At 41.6% G+C, this 26,352-nt stretch overlaps 1 protein-coding gene across 2 annotated transcripts in view; it reads right to left on the bottom strand.

Moving 5' to 3' along the window:
* Positions 1-26,352, bottom strand: part of adcy6a (adenylate cyclase 6a) — a 41,269-nt gene that overhangs the window by 6,873 nt on the left and 8,044 nt on the right. For both annotated transcript variants that reach the window (XM_035522329.1, XM_035522330.1), the window contains exons 4-10: positions 5,970-6,119; positions 5,422-5,543; positions 3,305-3,416; positions 2,821-2,948; positions 2,254-2,412; positions 544-685; positions 147-275 (exon numbers count right to left, since the gene is read on the bottom strand). In XM_035522329.1, the coding sequence (XP_035378222.1) occupies positions 147-275; positions 544-685; positions 2,254-2,412; positions 2,821-2,948; positions 3,305-3,416; positions 5,422-5,543; positions 5,970-6,119 (942 nt within the window). The remainder of the gene's footprint in view (positions 1-146; positions 276-543; positions 686-2,253; positions 2,413-2,820; positions 2,949-3,304; positions 3,417-5,421; positions 5,544-5,969; positions 6,120-26,352) is intronic.

Below are 26,352 nucleotides of genomic sequence, written 5' to 3'. Positions count from 1 at the left end.
GGACGACAAAGCCGGAAAGAAAAATGAAAGCAAGGGACGAGCGGAAAGAGAGACCGAGAGCGATGCGCAGGACTCAAAAGAGACACACATGAGCGGAGGAGAGAGAGCAGGAGAGACACAGAGGAGCAGGTGGCACTGGCTCGAACCATCTGTCGGAAGACTTTGGAGTCCTTGGTCCGGGAGAAGGAGCGGTCGGGCACCCAGCGGGGCATCAGGGCCTCGTTCGAATTCGTCCGTGCCCGCTGCATCTTAGCCATCATGGCCTTTTCCTCCTTCTGCAGTTCCGTTGTGGAAAGAAAAGAAAATATGGGTTCTATAAGGGATGAGTGCATGAGAACTTCCTACATGAGCCCTTTAACACAAGCTTGGGATCCTTTCGTGTGTATTCATTCATGTTCCATTTATCAGCATGACGACAGCCAACTGGGAGTTAAGGCACGCGCATCCGCGTCTAACACATTCGCATTACAAGATGCACAGCAAGGGATCTGGCCCAGGCGCTGTGGGCTAAAGCGGACATGGACGATGTAGAGAGAGACGGACCCGTTTCTGACTGCAGCCCAAAACCAGGAAGGTCTCGATGCTGTTCTCCTTCAGGTAGGCGTTACGTTCGCCGCCATAGCCTGGCTCTACCTCGTAGTCCCCGTTTAGGTACTGGAGGGTCGCTTTGGTAATGTGGATCCTCCTGTGGGCACACACGCATGCACATACACACAAATGAAAGCATGTAAGCACACACACACGCACAAACGCATACAAGCATGCACGCACGCACGCGCGTACACACATACACACACACACACACACACACACACACATATACAATCACAGATACATACACACAATTAGATACACACAAACACACACAGGAACACACATAGCTATTAGAGGTGTGACTCCATGTTTGAGTGCATTTGAAGTTCAGATGATGGTTAAATAAACCAAAATAAAAACAATCATCCGAGATTCTATCGCTGTGTTGGAAAATCGGGCCCTACTGTGCTCTGTTTAGAGTGTCAGCCATTGTGTAGCGTTGTTTGAATTCTCAGTGGACAAGTCAGATTCCCTGAATAGTTCACTATACTGCTATTCATAGTGCACTGTAAATGTAGTGAACAAGCAATGCTCCCTGCTGATGGGTAAAGGTACCACAATGCACAGCGGTTTCCTACAGCAGATGTTAGTGTTGTGTTTACTGGGACTGCCAGCATAACAGACATGTTGACGGGTCAACGGGTTCTGCACCACTGTTTCAGATGTGTCCAGAAGTAACGGTCACAGAATGTTCATGTAACGTGAACCAGAATAAAACAAGCTCGTGCTCAAGAAAAAAGCATTATGGTATTTCACTCAATACTGGTCACTGATATATTAGGTACATGGACATAGCTGTAGAGCTAGGTATTATTACGGCATAACATATTTTAAGCTGTAGAGTGTGACTAAATTGCCTCGCTTTAATGTCTCGTGGTTGTACAGCTAGCCCGTTTATTGCTGATGTCCTGAATAGTTGATGGATGGTTGACGAAAGGTCACAATCAGATATTTCCGCTGCAAGTCAGTGTTGCCTGAATTCTGTCTGTCTCCGTTCAAAAGCGTAGACGCTTCTGTCTCTCTTATCGGTACCCTGTATGCTGACGTGTATATACGTGTATCTATACGGGGATTAGTGAATGAGTAAACACACCATTTCAGACATGAAATGCCTATAACTGAACACACACCCTACATACAGCACACACTCACGTGTGTTCAGACACAGTCTATGCGAATGAGTTCTGTATGTAGAGTGTGCGTTCGTATTCTTGTGATAAATGCCTTTATTAATGTTCCTGTAGTATTCTGGGAAAGTGAGTTTGCATGGCATAATCTGATTGTCTTTTGGCGTGCAAGACTACAATTGGAATATCATTTAAGTCGTAAGGTTGTTTGTGCTGTGTGATGGTGGTGTTCAGGGCTAGCTTAAGGATAGATTTTAGCAATGCGTCAGGACAAGCTAGTCCATTCGAATGATGCACAAGGGCCTCTCTGTTCCCTGTGTTTTGCTGTGTTCTTCGGTGTTTTATACAGACCTATAAACCCACCTCACTGTGATCAAAATCTTACTGTTCACTCTTCCCCCCTGTGAGTGTACAGTGTATACAGAGAAAACCTCATTTCTGCATGCACCCATGGATGCTGACTTGCTTGTGCGCATCAGTGTGTATAATGCACCGCGCATGCGCGTGCGCGCTCCGACTCTGACTCCCTTACCCTGCTTTGCCACCCGCCTCCATGTGGTTCGCCAGCGTGACGTCGTTGGACCACACGTCGAACTGCCACTTGCGCAGCCCCAGAACGCCGCAGTGCACGCGGCCGCTGTGGATGCCCACGCGCATGTTAACGTTCACCCCCGTGACCTCTCGCACGAGCCTGGACACATGGGTTGACATCACCAATCAGTGGAACCCCCGGGGGGACGCCGCCGTCTCACGGACGGCAAACGACTCTCCCGGTCAGCGGCATTCACCGCGTTGCATTCCGTTCGTCTCTGTTACTGGTGGCTCACGTCTATATTTGCTAAAACATTCCATGCACTAAGGGAAGCCACTGAGCTTTTCAGAAGGTATCAGCCAAGGTTTTCCAACCACAACAGAACAAAGCATAATTGGAATACGATAGCTTCAGTATCTTCTCTCGCTGCAAATATATTTATACTATAGGTCCAAATGAAACCCTCTGTCTGTGATTCTTTCTTTCTTTCTGTCCCTCTTAGTGGTCTCTGTCTCCTCTCAGTCTCTCCCTGTCTCCCTGTGTCCCAGTATCCTGGTTTACGCTCACGAGATGGCCTCGATCATGTCCACTCCCATTTCCACACAGCAGTGGGCGTGGTCAGCTCTGGGCTCTGGCAAGCCAGACACACAGTAGTAGCAGTCCCCCAGGATCTTAATCCGCAAGCAGTGATTCTCCTACACACACACACATAAACACACACAGAGAAAAGGGAGCAGAAGTTAATTAGAGAGCTCAGGCCTTGGGGTGGAGGGTATGGGTCTATCACCAAGCACTTAACACCTGTCAATACTCTTCGAATCACACCATCAGCAGAGAAGGACCTCTGTCAAGAATTCACTCGAGCTTTATTTAAGGAATACAACTTAAAAAATGAATAGTTTTTATAAATCAACAAATGACAGGTCATAAAATATCATCTTTAGGAAGACTAATAGTTGTGTTAAGCACAAATAAACAACTAAGTTTATTAATATGTTTGAAACATTAAAAACCTCTGTGAGTGTGTGTGTTTGATCGAAGCAGCGCGTACCGAGGCTAGCTTATCAAAACGGGCAAACAGTTCATTCAGAGTCATCACCAGCTCCTGAGCTGTGCACTGGGACGCCAGGCTGGTGAAGCCTTCAATGTCTGCAAACAAAATACTGACGAACAGAGAAAAAGATTGAGGGAGTGAGTTTAAAAACAGGAAGCCGGAAAAAAAAGGCAAAAGTTTAGTACTATGCCAGAAAGATCGTACACTAAAGACATAAGTGAAAACTAGCTTTTTATTAGGGCAAAATTCCTTATAAACAATTAACACTTCCTAAAGCCTTATAACGTCTTGTTTTCCAGCGGTGTAAATATAAGGCACACAGGTCGAATATCCTTGGTCTTCCATCAAGCGCAAATGCATACTGAAATGACACAAAAAATAGCTGACATTCATAAATCAAGGAACTGCTATTAAAGGCAACTTTGTATGTCAAAACATACACCTCCATCATTAAGGCGACAACTAGGAAGTTTCTAACATCCTGCTTGTTTCTAACAGACAAACTATGTAGAAGCCTTCTCATCAAACCACTGAACAATCTCTGGAACTTTGGTCGGAAATGGGGCACGTAGGAAATCACTTCATCCTTACTAGGAATTACGAGTGGAGGTGGTGTGTGGGGTTGTTTTTCACTCGCATCATGACCTCCATCATATACCGAGAGAAAGCAGACGAACCCTCGTGCGGAGAGACACTCTCCGCCAGGAGGTGATGTAGGGAAGGTCAGAGTTGGCCTAAAAGCCACTTCCAAGTGACAAACGTGTGCTCTGACCACCAGACCAGAAGAACACACATTTTACCCTCCAGGATGATGGCCTAACCTTTCCTTCCGGTGTGATGGTCCCTGTCACACTGTCTTCTCCTTCAGGAAGCCTTCCTAAGCACTTCACACATCCAATGTGTCCTTTGCACCTCCTCCACTCTGCCAGGGTCCCACCTGAGCCCCTCCCCAGGGTTCACACCCCATTATCTCCCAGCAGGGGGTCTGGTGGTCAGCTCTTTGGGTAGTGGTCAGTGACACGTGTCATCTGGAAGATCTGCTCTGGTGTTCGCCTCAGGCTGATACGGTGGAGGTATTCATATCACGGGCCTACGGACCTTCCACCCTCTCTTTACCCAGGAGTCAGGTGCGATGACAAGCAGCCAACCCGTTACATTAATCAGTTAACTACAATGGATTACAAAATCCAGGACTGGACATGAAGTCCATATTTGAATACCGCTGTAATACTGGGCTGTGGCAGGATCTTCCAATAGGAGCACCGAGTTAACCTTTTGCACCGGGGTTTTCAGCTGCGAGCTAAAGAGGGGAGTATTGCAAGTCTGGAACAAAAAGATCTGAAGAGACTTTGCGTAGAGGGACAGTCTCATCCCTTTAGACGTGTTCTCCTATCTCGTCCAGCACTGGAAGAAACGACTCAGCACTGTTATCTTGGCAAAGGGAGGATGAACAAAGTACAAAATATATAAGAGTACCTCATTAACGGTTCAGATTTTTTTTTTTTCATATTTTCAATCTGAAAAAGACATTTGTTCAGAGCTTTTTTCACTCATCTTTACCAAAGGTGGCAATAATCGAAAGGGTGATGCGTGTGTGTGAGCGCGGCTGCAGACTTATGGGAGGGTTTTCTCCGTCTAGCCGCGAAGAAGCGGACGCTGTCGACTCCAAGCTTTAACTGAATACCAACAGCAGAATAGTGCGTTTGGCAGTAACACTCAAGATGTTTCAGCATTAGCACCAGTTAACGGTAATTAACCGTGCTAGCCAGCGTTCAACAGTCCTACTCTGGAGTCAGAAAAAGTGGAAGGGGAATTTTGGGAAATGGACAAATCCAAACAGTGAGAAACGACTAGAGAGTCTACAGGAAGAAACACTGAAGAAGGCTAACAGTGACCTTAAGAGACTCTGTAAGGCTTCTCAACTCACTAATCTGATAAAAGGTCATGTTTCCTGCTTCCCAAGTACCGGATGATTATATGTTGTGGCAAATTAATGTTCAGTTTGTTTCCCCACTGATGAAAACACCATCTCACGACACGGATGAGCAGAAGGAAAATATGCTTGATCAGATTGGTTGGACTGCGTGGCCAGATAACTGCAGGTTAACGCTAACCTGACGTTGTCATGCTTCTGGATGTAGATCTTATGGAACATCATGTCTTCTTTCTTTGCACTGATGTCAGCCTTCATCTCCATGGCGACGTGCCTTGGCAACACGGACAGCAACAGGCGTTCCTGAAAAGAGAGACAGGGGAAAGACAGAGGGAGGAGAAAGGGAGGAGGGTGAGAGGGAAAAAAGGATAGACAAAAAGCCAGAAAAAGAGAACCAGACAGAGAAAGGCACATTTCCTGCTGAAAGATCTGTTTTGTTTTCAACCCCATTCCCTAAGTCTGGGGTTTCCCTCTTTGCCTGTCTCTCTCTAAATAACAAATTCGCCTTTCAATGATTGCCTGAACCGCTTCCTTCCATATGCGTCTGTCGTGCTGTTATTGAACACGCCGTGCGGGGCAGGAGCCATTATCAGCCTCCTGGATACCGATTCTTGCGTCTTATTTAACATTTAACATGTGTATCGTAATCCAGTGACGCGTCAGGCAAGCGGGGTGGGGTGGGGTGGGGGTGGGGGGAGGGGGTGCTCTCTGGGCCGCGGGGAGGCTGACCTGCTGCTGGTTCTCCCTCTGCAGGTGCAGCCTGGCCTGGATGTAGCCGCGCGTCTCTTGGAAGGCCTGCCTCTGGGAGACCTCCGCCGGGTAATGCGTGCAGATCCCAATAATGTTGGTGCACAGGAAGATCAGCACGTTCGCGCTCAGCTGGAGGACAGAAGGGTGGGGTGGGGTGGGCAGACAGCGGACAAGACGAGGTTTAATTGCTTTAGTGTCAAAGTGGCTGCACCACCAACAGACGCACTTTTTCCAAGGACTCTGTGTTCATGCACGGACTCATCCCGGGACGTCGTCTTCCTCGTTTTGCAGCGTGGGAAAAGGCGATGACCTCTGACCGGCAGAGGCCACTTCCTGTGAAGCTGGGCTGCAGTTTACAGTTAAGAGAGCCAAAGCCCTGCTAAATCTGGAGCCTAAAGAAAAGCCTATGCTGTCACTTCCTTTGGGTCACTGTCAGAGAGGGGTTAAGCGGGAAGGACAAGGGGTTTACTTGAGACTGAGCCACAGCAAACCACGTTCCCAGGCAAGCCTGAAAAGGCCTGCGTTCAATGTTGGAATTCTCCCACTTCAAATAAAACTGAATTTGGGGGATTTGTTTCGGACATTAAACAATACCAGCCTACTCTGCGAATGAATCACAGCAGATAACATCCGACATGGTTTATAAAGATTGTTTATCAAAGTGCTGGGGGGAGTTTTTTGGGTTGTTTTTGCAAAGGCCTTCTTTGGTAGGGGAGTAAAGTAGATGAGAGCTAGATTTCCCTCTTCTAGACATCAAAGCACTAAAAATTGTAAGGCATTGTGTTGCCTTATGCTCATGTTCTCACCTTGCTTTCCAATGTTTGTCTTTACACCTCTAAAACGCCCACCACCGCCTTTGTGACACCTCAAGTATCTGTTTGTTGTTCATCCACTAATTTGCCAAACTGCAGTGTGAAACAGTGAACACTATTTACTGTCATTCAGTAAAGTCTAATAGTACTCCCTGCTCTAAAAAGAATATAGAGCTTAAACTTTATGGTGACCACATTACGCCACCCAAAATGAACCACAGGGTATTTATTTCCTATTCATAAAATCACCTTGGTGATAATTAGTGTACCATTGTCAAATTACCGCCGGGGTCTTTTTATATATATATATATATATATATATATATATATATATATATATATTTTATTTATTTTTTTTTTTTATACATATGTATGTTTGTGTGTGTGTTTAAGTATAGCACCTTCAAAAAGAAAGTTATTCATATTTAAAGAAAGTCATCTTAAGACAATACTGATGTTGCATCATTGTTTACTTTATATAAACAGTATTGACCTATATTATTAAAATTGATCAGAGTTTTGAATTGAATTGAGGGATTTTCTTTTTTCTTACATTGATATCCTTCTCCAGAATGTTAAAATGATTTATATTTATATATATATATATGTATTGTCATTCATGGCTCCAGGTTCAGATTACATAATTTATGTACTGTTGATATTATGGTTCAAATTATGCTAACGAATTATGTTAGTTTATATGGTCCATGCTATTTGTCTAATATTTCTCATTCTTAACAGAATAAAAAACAATAATATGTACGTTCTGGGGGATTAAAACAAGTTTTAGGTTTAATGCCAATTGTAAGAAGTGCCATATGAATACACTGAATTAATTTTGAAATGGCCTGCTTCTATAAAGAAGCACTGCTACTTTTATTTCCTGTCATGTGCACTGTTTTGACTTTCCCAAATGCTGTGAAAGGCAAATTTACAATGAAACCCTATGTGGGTGTATTTTAGAAATAGAACTATGGCTGGAGGCCATGGCCACACTACATTAAGATCTAATATTGAGGGCCAGTATTAAGTATTAAGAACAGTAGTCAGTATTAAGATCTGATATTCAGAGCCAGTGCCTCTGAACGCACAGCCTCCAGATGACAATATGCCAGATCAACATGTCACCATATACTGTCACCACGCTCATGTAAAATGAAAACTTCCATTCTGCATACTATTCCAGCGGCTCCTACGAACGCGAGGGCGACAGTTCTGTGTGGAAAGAAATATGCAAACACTGCAAACATGACTCTAGTCACCAGCTTTTCTTGTTTCACAGTTTATCTTAGAGTGAGCTGAGCGAATGAGCTTATCAAATAAGAGACCGGGAGGATGAGGAGAATGCACTGTACTGTTCTAGATGTCGAAGACAGAAAGTATTTTATGCTGTGGAGTGTATCTGATGAAATATAACACTAAAGAGACACTGAGTGACAGTGTTGGGATTAGACAGGAGTAAAGCTCTGTGTGTGTGTGTGTGTGTGTGTGTGTGTGTGTGTGTGTGTGTGTGTGTGTGTGTGTGTGTGTGTGTGTGTGTGTGTGTGTGTGTGTAGCCGAAAGGCAGAGGTAGACAGGAGTAGGTCCTGCTGGTCACACTGACATTAGACAGATGGCTCTGAGCTCTGTTTACATTAGAGTCTCTGTTCAAGCAAGACAGAGCCCGACAGAAAGTGAAAGCTGGTGTGTGCGTGTGTGTTTATAGAGAGAACAGACATTGTGTGTGCGTGTGTGCGTGCGTGCATTTGTGTTTCGTTTTCCTCCTTTGACATGAAAGACAACACTGGACATGCATGGGCTTGTGTGTGTGTGTGTGTGTGTGTGTGTATGTGTGTGTGTGTATGTGTGTGTGTGTGTGTGTGTGTGTGGTGTGTGGTGTGTGTGTGTGTGTGTGTGTGTGTGTGTGTGTATGTGTGTGTGTGTGTGCGTGTGCAAATACATGGACTAATGACAATTTGTCTGGTGCTTGCTGCTTTTATGTGCAAATGTATTGATAACACAATATGATTGGTCTATTTGTGCGCGCGCGTGTATGCATGCGTGCATACATGCATGTGTACCCATCACAGGCAGACAATAATTGCTTGCTCCTCTCTAGAGGGTGATGGAAATAGGTTTACACTGTACACAAAGTCAGCTACACGACACCTTTCTCATCGGTGCATGACTTTTACTACTTTTGACCAGAACATATATGGAGTGGTTTACTTATTTTAGTAAACTATTTTACTTTACACTTATTTTACTGTCAGGCAATTACATTCACAACAGACAGCTTACAGATCACAACCTTAGACAAAAAAACTGTTTGGCAGAAGCAAACGATTGGCAGCTGGCCACTGGACACCTGTTATAATGTGAACATATTTCATTATCTAATTATTCATAATCTCGCCCATAGACCAATAACGCACCATTAATGCACCATTAATTCTCCAGATTTTTTAGGGGACACGCTATCTGATACATGTTCGGTTACGCTGCAGCCTCGCATCTCGCAAGTTACATCTGGATATGACAGACGGATATGTAAACAACGGTTGCACAGTGACCATATTATCTAGATCAGGGCTAGCTGAGGAATCATATATGGACCAGAAAGGCAATATCCATGTATGTGCAAAGACATAATAACACTTTTTGTCCTCATTAACCTTTTGGGAGAAAATCATAATTTAATAAATCAAATGCCCTCCCATATTTGGCACATACAAAGCATTACTGCTTCAGTTCTTGATTTGTGCATTTTAGCACAGCTGACTTCCATTTTCTTCCCACAAATATGTGACGTAAATTTTAAGTATGTGGCAGAACTGTTAAAAAGGGACCTTTTATAGCTATGCGCTACTTTAGTTTTTTACACAGATTGCTTGAATTTCTCCATATACAAGGACCTTTGCCTCAACTGGGTTTAACAACCACTCTGCTGTCAACCCACACTTGACAGCTCATTATGTTTTTTTCAAGGTATCCTTAAAGAGTGGTTAAAGGGTTTTTCATGCAGGTGCATGCATTACAGAGCATGTAGTGGGATAAATTTAACTATCATCAACTAATCCATTTCTCTGAGAAAACGCTACCTTCTTAGAAGACTATGTTTTTGTACAATGACATTGCCAAAAGGTTATTGCTATAGTCAGTAGCTACACAGTGGTTTAAGGTTTGGAATCTCATGCACATGTGCACAAGTGCATTCTTAGATTGAAGGTCGTTGGTTTTTTTTTTAACCGACAACAATCAGATCTGTATTTTCAGATCAGATTTTAGATTTTAGATTCTTAACTAGTTCAGATTTCAGTCAAGGAGTGAATCAGCTACAACTCACCTTTATGGTGAGAAATAAACTCATTTTCAAGCAGACTTCCAAAGTCTTGACAGACACCCACTCATAACATGATGCAGGCTGTGTCAATGTGGTCAGTCTGTGGACAACCAGAAGTAAAAACTCAAATTCTCCATGTAATGCTCTCTGCAAAAGGGGTCTGAGTTACACAGGGTTATACTGAATGCTAGTTACACCAACGGGTAACTGTCTCTTGCAGACAATGCATGAGTTACAACCACACTGGAAATGATGTGGTGACGAAGCTCGCACCTGCATGAATTGTAGTCACACTGAAACTTATATCCTCAGGAAATCTGTCAAAAACTCAAGGAGGATAAGTTCGATAGCCTGCTATGGTTCTCATTCGAATCCACATATTTCAGTCTTCTTTGAATTCCCTGGGAATTATATCAGCTCTTTAATTCCAATGGTCAAAAACAAAATCACAGAATAACAAAGCCCTTTCTGAGATTTAGAAGAGAACAATTATTTGAGAGTCAGTTCAAAAAGGCCTTTAGCGTTGCAGTTTGTGATTGGTTTATCCACCACTGCCTAAGGATTTGCCATGACCTTATGCCCAAGTATAGGTCAGATTTCTGCATTCACACAGTCATTTATTTCCTACATGATATGTCAAAAAAAGTGATAGCATGTTCAGTGCAGTGCAGTGTGCTCTGGTGAAATCCAAATGAATGTCACAGTCTTTAACCTTGACAAGGGAGCTGGTGTGTTTTCCAGCAGAAGATGCTTGACATCGAGCCATTTATGTGAGCATTATACCTCATAGAACATGTAACATTCCCACCTGCTTTAAATGAAATGTGCTCTACGCATGCTGCGCCATTTTAATCAATTTTAAATTTAGGTCCCTATTCAAGACTTGTTGTAGTGTGGGCAACAAAACCTACATTAAAATCTCTATTTTAGCATTCTCACAACCACAAAAAAAACAACAACAACAAAAAAAAACATGCCAAATGTACAAATGAGTAAATGTACTTGGCATGCCCCATTGCTAAACATATTTATGCTAATTCTGTACGCCTGCATGGAATACTGTTGTAATAATGTAATAGTGAAGACTGTCCGTGTGTCTTGGATCTTGCGCGCATTATTATCAAATTATTCCGAGTAATTATTTTGGAAAGAACGGCACAAAAAGATGAAACCCAGTTACATCCAAGAAAAACTGCACTGGGAACCAGTATGAGCCATTCATTAACTGCTCCCTCTGTGATCCCATCCCACTGCATTTCTTTCTGGCTTTATATGTCTTTTAGTCACAAATCATCATACGCAATCTTTCCCCAACATGCTTATGTCCTTTGGCCCAGTGACTACAAAGTGACACACAGAGACATGGTGAAGGTCTCCTTCCTCAAATGCCAATGTTTACAGAACACTTCAGCCTTGGCCACAGAGTTCCTGTTAAAGTCAATGAGTAATGAACAGGATCCATTAAAAAATAAGACATATAAATACGCTCAGCAGTCCTCTAGACAGACATTAGCCTTAGTCCTGAACTGTGCCAAAGTTTCTAAAGAGATTTGTCATTGATGGAGTAATTCGCACTAGATTTAGACCTAATCTGAATATGGAAAAAAAACAGTCCCTATGTTAAGAAAGGATTTTCTGTCCATTCTCTTGAGGTGAAACTGATTTTAAAAAGTATTTGATTGACAAATAAACCAAACTTGAACTTGATTGTTTTTCTGTTGGGAATTCAGAAACAGTGATTAGATCATTCACCATTTTAGATCCCCCTGTACATGAAACCGAAAAATCACGAGCGTGTAAATCAAGAGCTTGTAACGTGCGGAGGCGTGTAAAGTGTGTTCCTATCTGCGTGTGCATTTTGCATATCCACTGATGGATTTTTCACTGTTTACTCAAAAGCATGTCTTATTTCACTTCCTGAGTGGTCACTTCACTTTTTTGTCTTCTGCATATTCACTGTGTTGATACACCTGTGTCTGATCTATTTATCACTTAAACCCATTAAGACCATTCAGGACTATGTCTGGCTTTGGCCATCTCTATGACGCCACCACAGGACAGAATCTTTTTGGAAACCTCTAGTAACTGAAAACTGAGCTATCAATGCCTTTAACCTTCTTTTACAAAGGGAGCAATCTTTTAGGCCAGACGACAAGTGTAATTCAAAGAGTCTGTATATGCAACCAATACAGAACATCTGCTGAAGGAAGAACTTAGATGGAACAAGAAAAAGCTTTATGAAGCAGTGTTTAATGATGACCTAACTGGGCTTGATGTCTAGATTTTGATACTACTGCTGCACTAAAACAGTACATTTTTGAATTTGAATAGATGTAGCAGCTGAGACACAATGATAAGAAAACAGTTAAAGGATAGAAAGAAATTTGTCAGTAATGCCAGTTTATGTCCTCTTCATCATGAGACTCCTGTGAGAAATTCAAGATCCGCGAGGGGCCCGGCAACTTCGCCCGAAACGTTCACTTAGCGGCTCTCTCTCAAGTTCCACATGTTGCCTCCAAGTCCACTCAGCACCTACTCGGGCAGGCTGACGGCAGGTCTGTGCCACGGAAACTGTGCAAGCTGAACCTGAGGAGGGGCAGTGCAGCGTTTCCCACTTTGTGGAATATTATCACGGTGCTGGGACGGTTGTGTACGTTCCAGCCTGACCACAAATTCCCAATAGGGACAAAGGAATCTCCAAAGCGACGGCGTCCAAGAGTTAAAGAAACAAAGTCATTTCTGCATAGCTACATATTTTCTTATGAACAGTGTTTTTAACCAGAAGAGCTTGACCAAGTGTAGGTTCAGTCAAAATTCCCTTGTCATTTTGTTACCATATTTCAAAGACGTTTCTAAAGAAGCATTCAGATTCAAACCTATTACTCCCTTTGAAGCAAAAAGGGAGTTAGATTTTAATATTATAATTGTTATCATGTATCATAGTTGCCACTACATCAAAGGCTTACATCAAAGGCTTACACTGCTTCTTTCCACAGCATTTATCTTATAATTTTATCTAATTTCCTCTGTCCTCACATACTTAACCAAGTAAACATGTTACTTTACTTCTGTAGTCCTTTACATTTCCATAACCCTTGAAACATGGTAAGAACCTATAGGAGGCTCAGTCATTTGGTATTAACATTTAAATAAAAGCAGTGTCTAATTCAAATGAACAGCACACAGAACTACTTACAATTAGTGGTAGGGGATTTTACACAAAGTATCTCATGCTCTTATTTTGAAATAAAAGCTGCTTTCACCATCACCGCTGGGTCACGCCAGCAAAAGCTCATCTTGGTCAGCCTCTCTCAATCCTCTGAAATGACTGGCTGTGCACCCAGCAGCAGGGTCGCGTCTAAAAACAAGCGTTTCATTGCTTTGTAGCTCATCAGCTGGCAGTGAAACAGCATTTCACTGGTAAATATGGATTCGGATCGTACATATAAGCGGGTTCCCACACAGGAGCAACAACTTTCATGTGTTCTGCGAAACAAATTAGTGGGTAGTGAACAAAGGCAATAATTCAACATGGGCACGTGGTTACCACCTGTTCCAAATTTCCCTGGAATACTGTTTTTTACCATCTGCTGCAGAAAATCCATTGTGATTCCTACGATGCCAAATCCATTTCAGCCTCCGAGAACAGGACTACTGGCACCAACATTCGTTTAGATAATGTTTGCAAAGACAACCAATAGTGTGATGTTGACAGATTAGCTGACATGTCCCTTGGCTAAATATGGGTAAATGCTGCCATGTTGCTTCCATCACTGCTGACTGTGCTGAGCTATAATCTAAAATTATGATGTAAAAATGATTATCTGGCTTAAGTTCTCTAAGCCCTTGAGACTGCAGGGTGGGATACGACAAATACGATGACATCTGTATATTACAAAACACAAAAAAATTAGTTTTGCACCGAAATACAGAAAGTAAACAGTGCAGCGATACAGACACACAGGCAGTATTATACAACGGAGCAACTTTCTAGGGGGAAGTAGCTAAGCTATCACAAATGGCCACAATGACTGACTGTGAAACAGCACGTAGCGGAGAAGAAATATAAACACCATGCACGCTAAGAGCCACTGGACAGCTGCCCATGAATGTATGCTCTTCTTACCATGCAACATATAATCACTGCCACCATTAGAACTTCTGCTTCTTCTGCAGATTTACGGACATGAACACAAAAATTACTAGTGGGGGGTCCCAAAAAAAATGCGGTTTAGATGATATAATTTCATTATTTACTGGTCAGTGGTATGCATATGAAAGCCATACCCCATGGCAGAGAGCAGTCTGTTTGTGTCTTTTTCTGCAGTACAACAGAGCTAACAGTGGGGCTCTGGATGCCATCTTGAATTCTTTACAAGAGACTGTGCTCACTGTTTACCACAAGCGTGGTCCATTCACAATATTCCCCCCCACACACGCACTCAGCCTTCCACCCCCACTAAAACGTGCGCCAACAAAAGCACAGAGCAGGCCATTCTTATTCTTAACAGAAAGAAAGAAAAATGAAAGGGGAGAACAGGCGCAAGAACAGCACTCCCAACAGTGCCTGTTTAGCCGCGACGGCTCCAGTAATTGATAGATCCCTTTGAAGAAGCATGCCAAAAAAACAAAACAAAACAGACAATCGCATGTTGTGGTTTAAAAACATCTCATTTGCAATGAAACGCCACAAAAGGGAAAGCACATAAACCATCCTTCGAAGAACTCTCTTATCCTTTAAGAGCCACAAAGCAAAAGTGCTATTTCTGTTCCCTTGGACAGCAGAAACCCGCAGCGTCACTGACCTCCTAGCCTGGTGGCCAGCTGATAAGCTTCTGAGGGGGAGACGGACGCAGACAGCAAGAGGGAGAGAAAGAGAATGGGAGGATGAAAAAATATGAGCTGCCACATTCTTTAGACTGAAGCCGGTACCTGCTAATTGTGGGGTAGCTCAATGCTGCATTGAGGGTTTCATTCTTTTCATGCTTACAGCTAATAACTTGAAGGGGACATCCATTACATATGTATAAGCAAACTCAGCACTCAGACACAAAATGGTGGAATATAGCAGGAATATAGCAGACGCAACGCTCATAAACACAAACATAAAACACCGGAAATAGCAACAGGTGAATAAGTTGCTAAAATTCTTGCCATTTCAGAGTAGTGAGTCTTGAGGTGACATATGGTTGGCCTTGTTAGTGCGCGGCTACAGCTGGGACGGAGCTAGTAATTATTCATCAGTGTGGGCGAAGCAGCAGAACTGTGAAGATCACATTTACCGCACCAGAAACTACATTTCCCAGATTCTTCTATCTCACTGTTGCTTCGATCTTTCACCAAGGATGAAAGAATTTAAACATTAGGGCATATGGTTGCATGAACTGCAGTACTATAATAATATCCATATAATGGACAATATTTTGGTATATTAAAATAAAACAATGGGAAAATTTTGTCCATTTAGCCTGTTTCAAATGGTAATACATGTCTCTTATGTTGGTGGGCAAACACTGCGCATGTTACCTTAAATTGTCATGTGCATGCAACGCAACAGTCTTCAGTTTGAACATTAACAATGGCGCAGCATCAAATGCCCGCGCACACGACCACGTAAATACCTGACACTTTGCAGCACAGCACCAATGGGAAGGTAATTATCCATCTTAATGGACACAGATATGAAGGGTTAAGAAGCCAAACAGATTTACGACCTTAATTTAACTGAATTTCTCGTACGAGCGATTTAAATGAACTTGCCGCATTCAGTAAATGTATTTTTTTCCATTAGCTACAAACAAAATCTGCAAGTGGTCCAGAACCGTCACACATCAAACCTATGGACCAATGTACTGTCTCTCTTTCATTAGTTTGAAGAAATTTAGTTTGAATACAGAAATAAACTTCATGCACCAGCTGAAGATGTTGCAACTATCCAACAGACTTTTTACTCTGACAATCTGCAGGACACTTAACCTTATAAATCACTTTTGAGGTGTCAAATTTTTTAATTCACAATCCCTTTAAACAGGTGCAATTGTACAAACAGCAGGTTGTGAGGGTCATTTAGGACCATTTGGTGAATTTGGCAAACGTTTATAAATGACGTGGCACTCTCTTATGGCCGACTTTAGTAAAGAGTATGAGAAAATCAAGATAAAATATTCTTGTATGAGGCCCAGTAACTTTGGATAGTCTGTCAGCATGGCTTGGGTCAGACGTTGGTATGCTGTCCTATCCAACAGCTAAAAGCCTCATCTGTAAGCCTACCATTTACCACAGTGTCATCAAATGTTTCCTACCATTAATCTATGTGCAAGGTGAATGCCACCAAGAAATTAAGAAACTCCCTGACATGAGAAGCTCCCACTGTAAGATGCAGTATAAGTATTTTTAGGAGCATGTCTGTGACCTATGAACTATGACCTTTACCATCACCAACCAAACCTTTCTCTGTGGTCAATAAGCACAAAAAACTGACACCACATGGAAAAATCAGGACTAGACCAACCTGTCACTTTTCACTGTCTGTTTCGAAAACAGGATCGGTGGGTTGACTAATAAGATCCTACATAGTTTGGAAAATCATTTAAATACAGAATCATAGTCATAATCATACCACACTTTGTTATAGAGCTTGGGTCTTACTTACATGTTCCTGTTGTGAGAAAGTATGTGTGCTCACACACCCATAGACACACACGCAAACTCGCTCTCTCACACAGAGGACAATGGTTGTAACATTCTGTAACAAAGACAAATATTTCTAACCGAGCTGAGAGATCGGAGCCTTGAGGGCGGGCGTCAACTATTGGAAACAGGGAATTCTATTGTGTGTGTGTGTGTGTGTGTGTGTGTTCTTGTGTCTTCTCTGCGTTAATTGATTCCAGTTGTAAAGATAGAAGACACTGACTCAGAGGTTAACAGGAGACAGCAATATAGGACAAGGCCAAGGGACATGCATAGAGAAAGTGAAAGAATCAGAAGGGGGTTCCAAATACTGACAGCGATCGAATTTGGGCAACTTCAAACCACTTTTGTTATCATTTCGTTCCTTCTCTCCCTATCCATGTCACTTTCATCATCTCTCAATTTCTTTAATTAATGCAAATGCATTGAGATTTAACAGTTTCAGGAAAAAAACAAAACAAAACAAACATCTCACAGGTTAATCACGTATTCATTCACTGTGTACAAAGAAAGCTAGACTACCTACTGTTTACACACTGTCACAGCCTAGGTTACCACCAGGAGAGCAAAGTAAGCCCAACAGATCAAATCCAGAGCCAAACCAACAATCTGTCCATAGCACCATGAAGAGTTAACCTTCGCCACCCAAACTGAATTCAATCAGAAGCCTTGGATTTGAGATGTGCGCAGTACGGCATTTCTGAACAACCTGAAGCGTTTAATGAACTTTACATGAAGAAGTAGTGTGGTTTCCTGTATATTCTGTGGCTTTCCACAGAAATACTGAAGAAATAACTGAAGAGACTGATTTGCTCAGAGGTGGGCCTGCCATAACTTTAGGAAGGTGCATATTACCCATTTCCCTCAATATCAGACTCATTCTATGGGTTAGTGTAGAGCACATGGTGATGGCTGGTATAAATGATATTTTATCAAATTTGGTGTTTTTATGGGTTTCTTTTTTCTTCTGGGTACATGTAGTATCAATAAAGGGAAATATAATTTTTAGGCCATCACTTTAAACGAACCTACAGAATAGAAACAAATGCTGGGAACAGAAGTACAGAACAAATGGGGCAAGAACAGACTGAGAGAAATCAAGTCAGCGGTGGATAATAAGGCAACAGGTTATGTGTTATAGCATTGTCCAATGGGCGCCATTTAAAGACATGGTGATAACGTGTACATTAAATTCGCATGTACATGCGTCTGCAGTTTTACAGCACATTTACACTGCTGCAAGGAAAACACATTTTTGTTCCCCTCCGATTCATTTCTAGGCTGCAGTTGCCCACGGTGTATTATGGGAGTGAGTGTGTTGCAGACGAAGTGATGAGAGCATTGAAAAGTGGAAGCGAGTTTCACTGGACAGCAGCCAATCAGCACAGCGAGGTGCATTTAGTCACAAAGCATCGAGGCACAAGCTGAAATCAGTGTTGTGACAAGCTCGAGATTGTGAATTATCATCACTGTGTCAAGTTTCCTTGTACTTTTCTTGAGACAACTCTGTACGAATACATGTTTTGAGGAAAGCATGAAAAATATAAAACAAATGTTCAAACCCGCCAGGTTTACCAACTATTTCAGACACTGAAAAAGGTGTTTTATATCTTTCTAATTGAGCTACGTACTCTGCGTTTTGCGTATAATGTTAACAGGTTTTGGGGATGGGCTCGCTGTAGACAGATAAGCTTGCTTGTGTTTTTACTGATGCCCCCAAAGCAGCCAGCTGCTTCCATTTTGTTGTGATTGGATCTGCAGTGTTTCTGTATGTGTACGTGTTTTATGACGTTTAAGAAGTTGCACCACGGTCCCAAAATGTGTTGTCATTTTGAATAAAGCATTTTCTGAATTTGCATTGTGTTTCTAAATTTTATTTTTGTTGAATTATGCTTTGGTTATTTGCAGCGTGATGGGTAACTTGCATCACAGTGGCACTTCTCAGCCACCGTACAAAGGTGTTCTAGAGCAATTGTGTGTATTTTATATACACTTCTTGACGTAGATTTTATATATAGCTGATTCTAAATCTTACTTCACACTATGACTGGTGCATTGGTGCATTGAGCAACCACAGTTTATCGTTTCAGTCTGCAGTACATAATGACGTTTTATCATAAGAAATCCTGCTGCAGTTAAACACGCAGAAAAACTCTTAGTTTCGGGCAATATTTTATGGTCGATATGAAAAAGCTAAAAATGTACACAATTCTTGGTGAGAATGAGAAGTATGGTCAAACGGAGACCCCATCACACACAGCAGACCTCCAACGTGGACGTTAACATCCAGCTAACGCCTGCATTAGCAGGTCCAGATGGCTCATCCACAGGCTACTCCCAGCCCTTTATCTGACCGTCAGAGGAAACGCATCCAGATTTCCCTACGTCTGTCTCAGGACCAGTCTGTTTCTAGCCAGGGGTGTGCGATATTAACAAAAGATGATATCGCGATTTTTTTCTGGGATTTTGGCTGTAGCGGTAAGTAGACGGTATTTTGCATCCTTAAAAATGTGCTTGTAAAATATTATATTGTACTAGCTCGCTCGTGTCAATAGGATATTAAACACTGCTTTGTAATGAAGTTAATGGAAACAACATATTTAATATTTGAGTTTTCTGAGTGTGTTTTTGTGTGTGTTACACCAGTCATGGACACCTCACTCCCAAACCTTTTCGTATTCTTCATATTCTGGCCCCAGCTGTTTTAAACTTCATCTGATTTCTGACATAGTTGCAGATTGCAGTCCTTTGAGCAACATCCATGTTTCCTAAGCTAAACCACTTCCATGCAAGGGAGGATGAGCCACGTCTAGCAATGAACACAGCACAGATTGCGAGGTTGGTGGTGTCTGTATTTTATCTCCTGGCACTGTCTGTTCACTCGGTATGCATTTCAGTCATCCATTTTTAGGCAGCTATGCTATCTTAACTTGTTGCACGGTGTGCACTCTCACTCTCAATCTAACCTACTGAATGTCTGAATGCATGGACTCTCAAGGCATGTTTCTGACTACTCAGTTATATCACCTCACACATCCTTAAAACAACAATTCTGATATTATCATAGACAGTACATATCATGCACTCCTGGGCTCTAGTCATATCCTGACCCGTTTGGCAATTGATGACAATACGAATGGCGTCTTTGGACTCATAAGAGCATATACACACAGGAATACTTATGAAACAACAATTGGCAGATGCTCTGATGCATCACAACATGTGCTCCCTGGGTACTGAACCCATGACCTTGGCAGTACTAGTACCATGCTTAACTTGAACTATATTTAGCATTTATATTTTCCACATGCTAATTGCAATTTGATGCTTAGAACCAGCAATTCTGAGATCATGGAACCCTCAGAAGTAATTGACAATATTGGAAATGGACAATATGCTGTTGAAACCCCATTGCAGGTGGTGGTTAATGGTGTTATGACAAACAGATCAATTTAATACAGGAGTGAAAATGGATGTCCGTGTTCAGATCTGTTAGAAGTCCTCTGAAATTTGTTACCACTCACACAGACAACCAAACTCCAAATTGGCTTAGTGAACGGTATCGGTAGATACCAAGAGGTCTCTATCAGCAGTGGGCCAAGTCATCCAAAAGGCCATGAGACACTGATTTAATAACAGAATAAAGAACTTCCGGAGGACTGTTCATTAGTTGGTTCCCGCCTCGTGCTCCGTCCTCCCTGTGACCCTGAATTGGATTAAGCAGTTTAGAAGATGGATGGATGAATGAATGCATCATTAGTTTCCTCCTCGACAGGCTTGAAATTGTATCGTTAAAGCCATCCCTTGCAAATAACTGTACAGGCTTCACCTTTATACCAAAGTATTTCTTAAACAAATATTTTCTTTTTTCGGCAAATATAAAATACTTCCCACCACATGAAAGTGGCAATGGTATATCAAAGAGAAGTAACAGGGAGGACAGAAATGGTGTAAGGAAACATTTCAGGAGTACAAAATAGCTCCGGCAGGAAGTGTAAAACTCTTCTGAAACTTAAATGAACAGATGCTCCCGGATAAAATATGGCAGGCAAACTTGACTGGGTTTAGGGCAATCCTGGAATATAAAGAGAAATATGCAAGGGTCAAAACCAGAGCAGAAAAAACACCATAGCCAAGAGAGAATTACTAGTTCGTAAACGGTAACAGGCAGAGTCCAGAACCGAGAAGGCAGAGAAAGACAATACAAAAGTGTAGGGTGACTCCAAATAGGCATAAATCCAAAATACAAATACTACAATAAACAGAGAAACTTAGATTTCTTAGTTAAGACAATACTTCACGAAGAGGAAACGGAAAAAGATAGGTACATGTACATGATAGAAAACACAGAACGGGCGTAATAATTAGCATTCAGGTGACTTAGGTCTCCTGTGAGTCTTGGCATTGGTGTCGCAGGGTTGGAGGTCCTCCTTGTGATATCTTTAGGCATTCTGGGAAGTGGAGTTTGTATTGGTTTGATCAGAAGGCAGCATGATGTATGGAATCAAAGGTGAAAGATAAACCCAACACCAATGAGACAATCAAAAACCACAAAGCTGGTTATGATTTCGAGTCTTTTGAAATTATTTTTACCAGCATTAACGATGCAGCCAGCGAAAAGAAGCCCACTCAGCCACTAATCAGCATCTACAGGCCAACAGGACCCTACGCAGCACTTATTAAGGAATTTGCAGATTTCTCATCTAATCTTGTCACTCTAGTAGAAAGAGCCATTATTGTTGGTAATTTCAATATTCACTTTGATAGTGCCCAAGACCCTCAGAGGTCGGCCTTTTGCTGTATTGCAATCAATTGGTTTCACCAAATGTATAAGAGCACCCACACACTCTGGTGGACATACACTTGTCTTAGTACTGACATACGGTGTAGACATAGACATACTACCCCAGTCGGATGCCATCTCAGACCATTCCCTAATTTTATTTGAACTGCTGCACACTCAATGTTGCGCCACTTAAGAATAATAAAAAAAAACATTAGGAACAAAAAATTAGTACCTTGGTATAATGAACACATTCATTTAAAATAAATTTAAAATAAAACACTCAAAAAACACAATGTAAAGTCTTCCAGCCTGCATGGAAGGAGAGCCTTCTCAAGTATAGAAAAGCAATTTTTACTGCTCGAACAGCTTATCTCTTGACCCTAATAGAAAGTAACAAAAATTTCGTGTTAGTACAGTTGCACATCTCATAGGAATAAAACTGACACCAATGCTCAGATTACAACTTCACATAGTAGTAATGAGTTCATGAATTTCTTTAATGAGAAAATCAATCACATTAGAGTTTTAAGGTGGCATTGGTCAGCTACTTAGAGATCAGAACAACCAAGTCATAAAAGACTCTAGAATCCTTTACACCTGTCTAAGAGCCTGAACTTACATCTCTGATCTTGTGCTCAAAATCCTTCACTTGCTTACTAGATTTGCTGCTCACACAATTTCTTAAGGAAATCCTACCTGAAGTAACTGAACCTTTACTAAATGTAATAAACTCCTCCTTGAACATTGGCTATATACATAAATCATTCAAATTAGCAGTAATGAGATCACTTATAAAAAATCTAACCTTGACCCATGTGAGCTGTCAAACTACAGGTTGATCGCAAACCTTCCATTTATTTCCAAGATCCTAGAAAAAGCTGTAGCTCAGCAGTTAAGATCATATCTGAATCATAACCAAATACATGGAGTCCTTCAGTCAGGGTTTAGGCCTAATCATAGTACAGAGACAGCACTGATTAAAGTAGTTAATGACCTGTTGTTGGCTTCTCATCAGGGTTATGTTTCTTTGCTTATACTGTTTGAGCTGAATGCAGCATTTGAGATTATAGATCACATTTTACTAGAAAATGTTGTTGGGATTAGGGGAATGGCCCTTTTCTGGTTTATATCTTATCTATCCGGTTGCTACCAGTTGGTTAACATAAATGGAGACTTCTCATCATACAAGAAGGTTAGCTATGGTGTCCCGGAAGGATCTGTTCTAGGCCTCTGTTTTTATATATATATATATATATATATATATATATATATATATATATATATATATATATATATATATATATATATATATATATATATAGAGAGAGAGAGAGAGAGAGAGAGAGAGAGAGAGAGAGAGAGAGAGAGAGAGAGAGGGAGAGAGAGAGAGAGAGAGAGAGAGAGAGAGAGAGAGGCTACCTCTAGGTGACATTATAAGTAAACACTGCTAGTTTCCACTGCTACGCTGATGACACTCAGCTATATGTCACAGCCATACCAGAGGACAAATATCAGCTTTGTATTATTTATTATTGCGAAATACATAAAGTACATCAGAGAAGTACATCGTGAAGTACATCGAGAAACTTTCTGTCACTTAATCACTTAATCCTGACAAAACAGAAGTGCTTCTATTAGGTCCACAGACAGCGAGGTCCTCACTCTCTAATTACTCCATGAACCGCAATGGTCTCCCAATCAGATCTTCTCTAACAGTTAAAGATCTTGGCGTTATTATGGATTCCAGTGTCTTGTTTGAAGCTCATGTAAACAATATTTCTAGGACCACCTTTCTCCACCTCAGGAACATTTCAAGATTAGGAACATGCTCTCCGTACATGACACAGAAAAGCTAGTCCATGCATTTACCACTTCCAGATTGGACTACTGTAATGCCTTAGAATCTGGCCGTACTATTAAATGCCTAAATAAGCTCCAGTTAGTTCAAAATGCAGCAGGCAGAGTTCTTACTAGAACTAGAAAATTTGTTCACATCACTCCCATCTTAGCTACTTTACATTGGATCCCAGTAAAATTCTGTATTGTTTATTACATGCTTCTAATGACCTACAAAGCACTGAAAGGCCCCACAGTACCTTAGAGAACTCCTAGTGCATTACGTCCCACCCAAAAGGTGCAGGCTCTTTACTAAGACCAAGAATAAGAACATCTATTTGGTTAGTATTACTGAGAAATGAAACTGTCTATACTAAAAACAAAACCAACTGTGTTTGTTAACCGATTTAACCCTAACGGTCATTTGTAAAACTGTTATATAGCTTTTCTGTCAACATAGCAATGATGTTTAATTAGTTTGACTTAAAACAAGGCAACTGCACATAAAAAACAAAAACATTGCCCTTAAAGTCAATTCCCTTTAAAGTTTATTAAAAATGTGTTACAAATCTGTCAACACACACACACACACACACACACACACACACACAACCGATCTGTCAACACACACCCACTCTTACCACAAGTTTAAGGCTTGCACCGAAGAGATGTTTCTAGGAAAAACATCATTACTGAACCGTGAAAACATATTTACTCAGGCTCTCACAATGCTCTGGAGCACATGCGCACACAGCGCTACTAAGGCACAAAGGGGTAAATGACAGGGATGAAACATGGTTGGATTCCCACTGCAGAACAACTACAGGAGGCCAGGGACCACATTTCCCAGCCGTGGGGCCAACGGACGCTGCTAGTGGCAGAATAATGGTAGTCTGAGTCTTCATGCACATCTGAAAATGCATTTAATGCTTTTCAAAGAAACAGAAGGAGAGAAAAGGGTAAATACAGAACAGCGAGGGAGGAAGCTGGGGAAGACATCACTCAGACCGCTACGAGGCAAGAGGGACATGACGCTTAAGAGTGTGTACACGTGTGTAAATAATAAGACTTAAGAATATTCTAAAAATATCTCTGGGATACAGAAGCAATAGCTCACAGCAGTGATGGCCTGGTCAGTTTTGGTTTCTCACAATCTGCTTTGTTAAACTAACAGAAAACAAGAAAACATAGATTTGCACGCACACACACACACACACACACACACACACACACACACACACACACGAACACACACACGCATACATGCCTGCATGCACAGTCACACACCATTACAGAAAACAGTACTAGCTTAATCAGTTACTGAAGAATGGGGAAATAGCAGGACGCTGTGTCCATAAGGAAGGATGAATAGGGCAATATACTCAAAAGCCTTCTGAGAATTCTACACAGGGCCTCGTTTCACACCATTAAAGATCCATGAGGCCATTAACTCTGTCTCCGCCCCCTCATGCATCTCTGACCCTTTAGGCCACATAAAACACTGAAATATGACAAAAATAGAGATGATTACACCAAGTAAAAAATGAGTCATTTAAAGTTCCCACTTTACTGAATAACAATACAAAAGCAATAAATAGTCGGATATCTCTGAATGTCTTAAAAAGGGTGAGAATCCAAATTAATCCTCAATGAGGCCAGAGCACATCAAAACCTTCACACACACGCAGACACACCCACACACACACAGACAACCATGTATCCACACAGACAAACAAATGCACATACACAAGCACACACACACACACACACACACACACACACACACACACACACACACACACACACACACACACACACAAAAGGACACACGTGCCTAAAAAAGAACTTTAGTTGTTAAAGCGTCCTCTGAGGTCACTTCTGGAAACTCAAGATCACATTTTTGTACATGCCACCTGTTGTCAATAAAAAGGAGGGAAAAATATTTGTCGACGAGTTTATTTAATAAAATATTTTGCATTGCGAATAAATCCCCAAGCACCTTAAATATATTATAATTCACTAAAAAACTAATGTTCCACCGAGGTAAGGAGTCACTCCCACTTGTTTTTTCTGAACGTCTACACCTGAAATAAAACCTTCTCATGCAGTGAGCTTCTCTTAGTTTTGATTCCACTCTAGGTGTCACTCTGAACAATTTTGAATTTCAATTGCAGCAAACTGAAAACTTTGAAAAATGTCTTGTTCCATGAATTGCAGTTACATACTCTAATGATATCAGTGGGGCAACAAATCTGAATGGGTTTAACAGGAAACAAAACTTGCAGTTTGTAAACGTTTTTTGCTAAATTTAGGGGACAGGCCGCGCGAGTGCGCGGACAGGCCGCTCCAGATCGGGGACAGGCCACTTGTGCTAATGCTGGACGTCCGTGCCGCCTTGTCCTTCGACCTTCAGCCTCCCACCCCAGCACAGTGCTTCGCAAACACAGGCAGCATGGCCTAAACTTGGCTGGAGGGTTTCTGAGCTCATACCACCACCACCAGACAAAGATGCACGCTAATGGAGAGCGGAGCCCATCCAGACCGATGTGCTTAGCTGAAGGATCATGTTTAGTGCTCAGGTCTGAAGCTGCACTTATGCCATTAATCAGTTATGAGATCATGATCCCTTTATTTTAACATCCTAACATAATGATTGGTTTTTTTATTTAGTTTTTTTTTCTTTTTAATTAATAATTGCTCTCTCTTTCCAATAAAAGGTTTACTACTATATTACTGTATTTAACAGGTTTACATTATATAAAATTAAAAAAGGAGATAAATTCAAAAGGCCCTCATCTTTATATGTACATTAGCTTTAATTTCTCCACCACACTATCGACTACTAACGAATTAAATAAAGACGCTCTTGAGTAGGCAGCGTTTCCATAAGATGCTCCTTACTTAGGGAAACTGTGC

The sequence above is a fragment of the Electrophorus electricus genome, chromosome 24 (genome assembly GCF_013358815.1).
Source record: "Electrophorus electricus isolate fEleEle1 chromosome 24, fEleEle1.pri, whole genome shotgun sequence".
In the NCBI taxonomy this organism is placed as follows: domain Eukaryota; kingdom Metazoa; phylum Chordata; class Actinopteri; order Gymnotiformes; family Gymnotidae; genus Electrophorus; species Electrophorus electricus.
The sequence above is the reverse complement of the archived record's forward strand: the minus strand, read 5'-3'. Positions and strand labels throughout refer to the sequence as shown.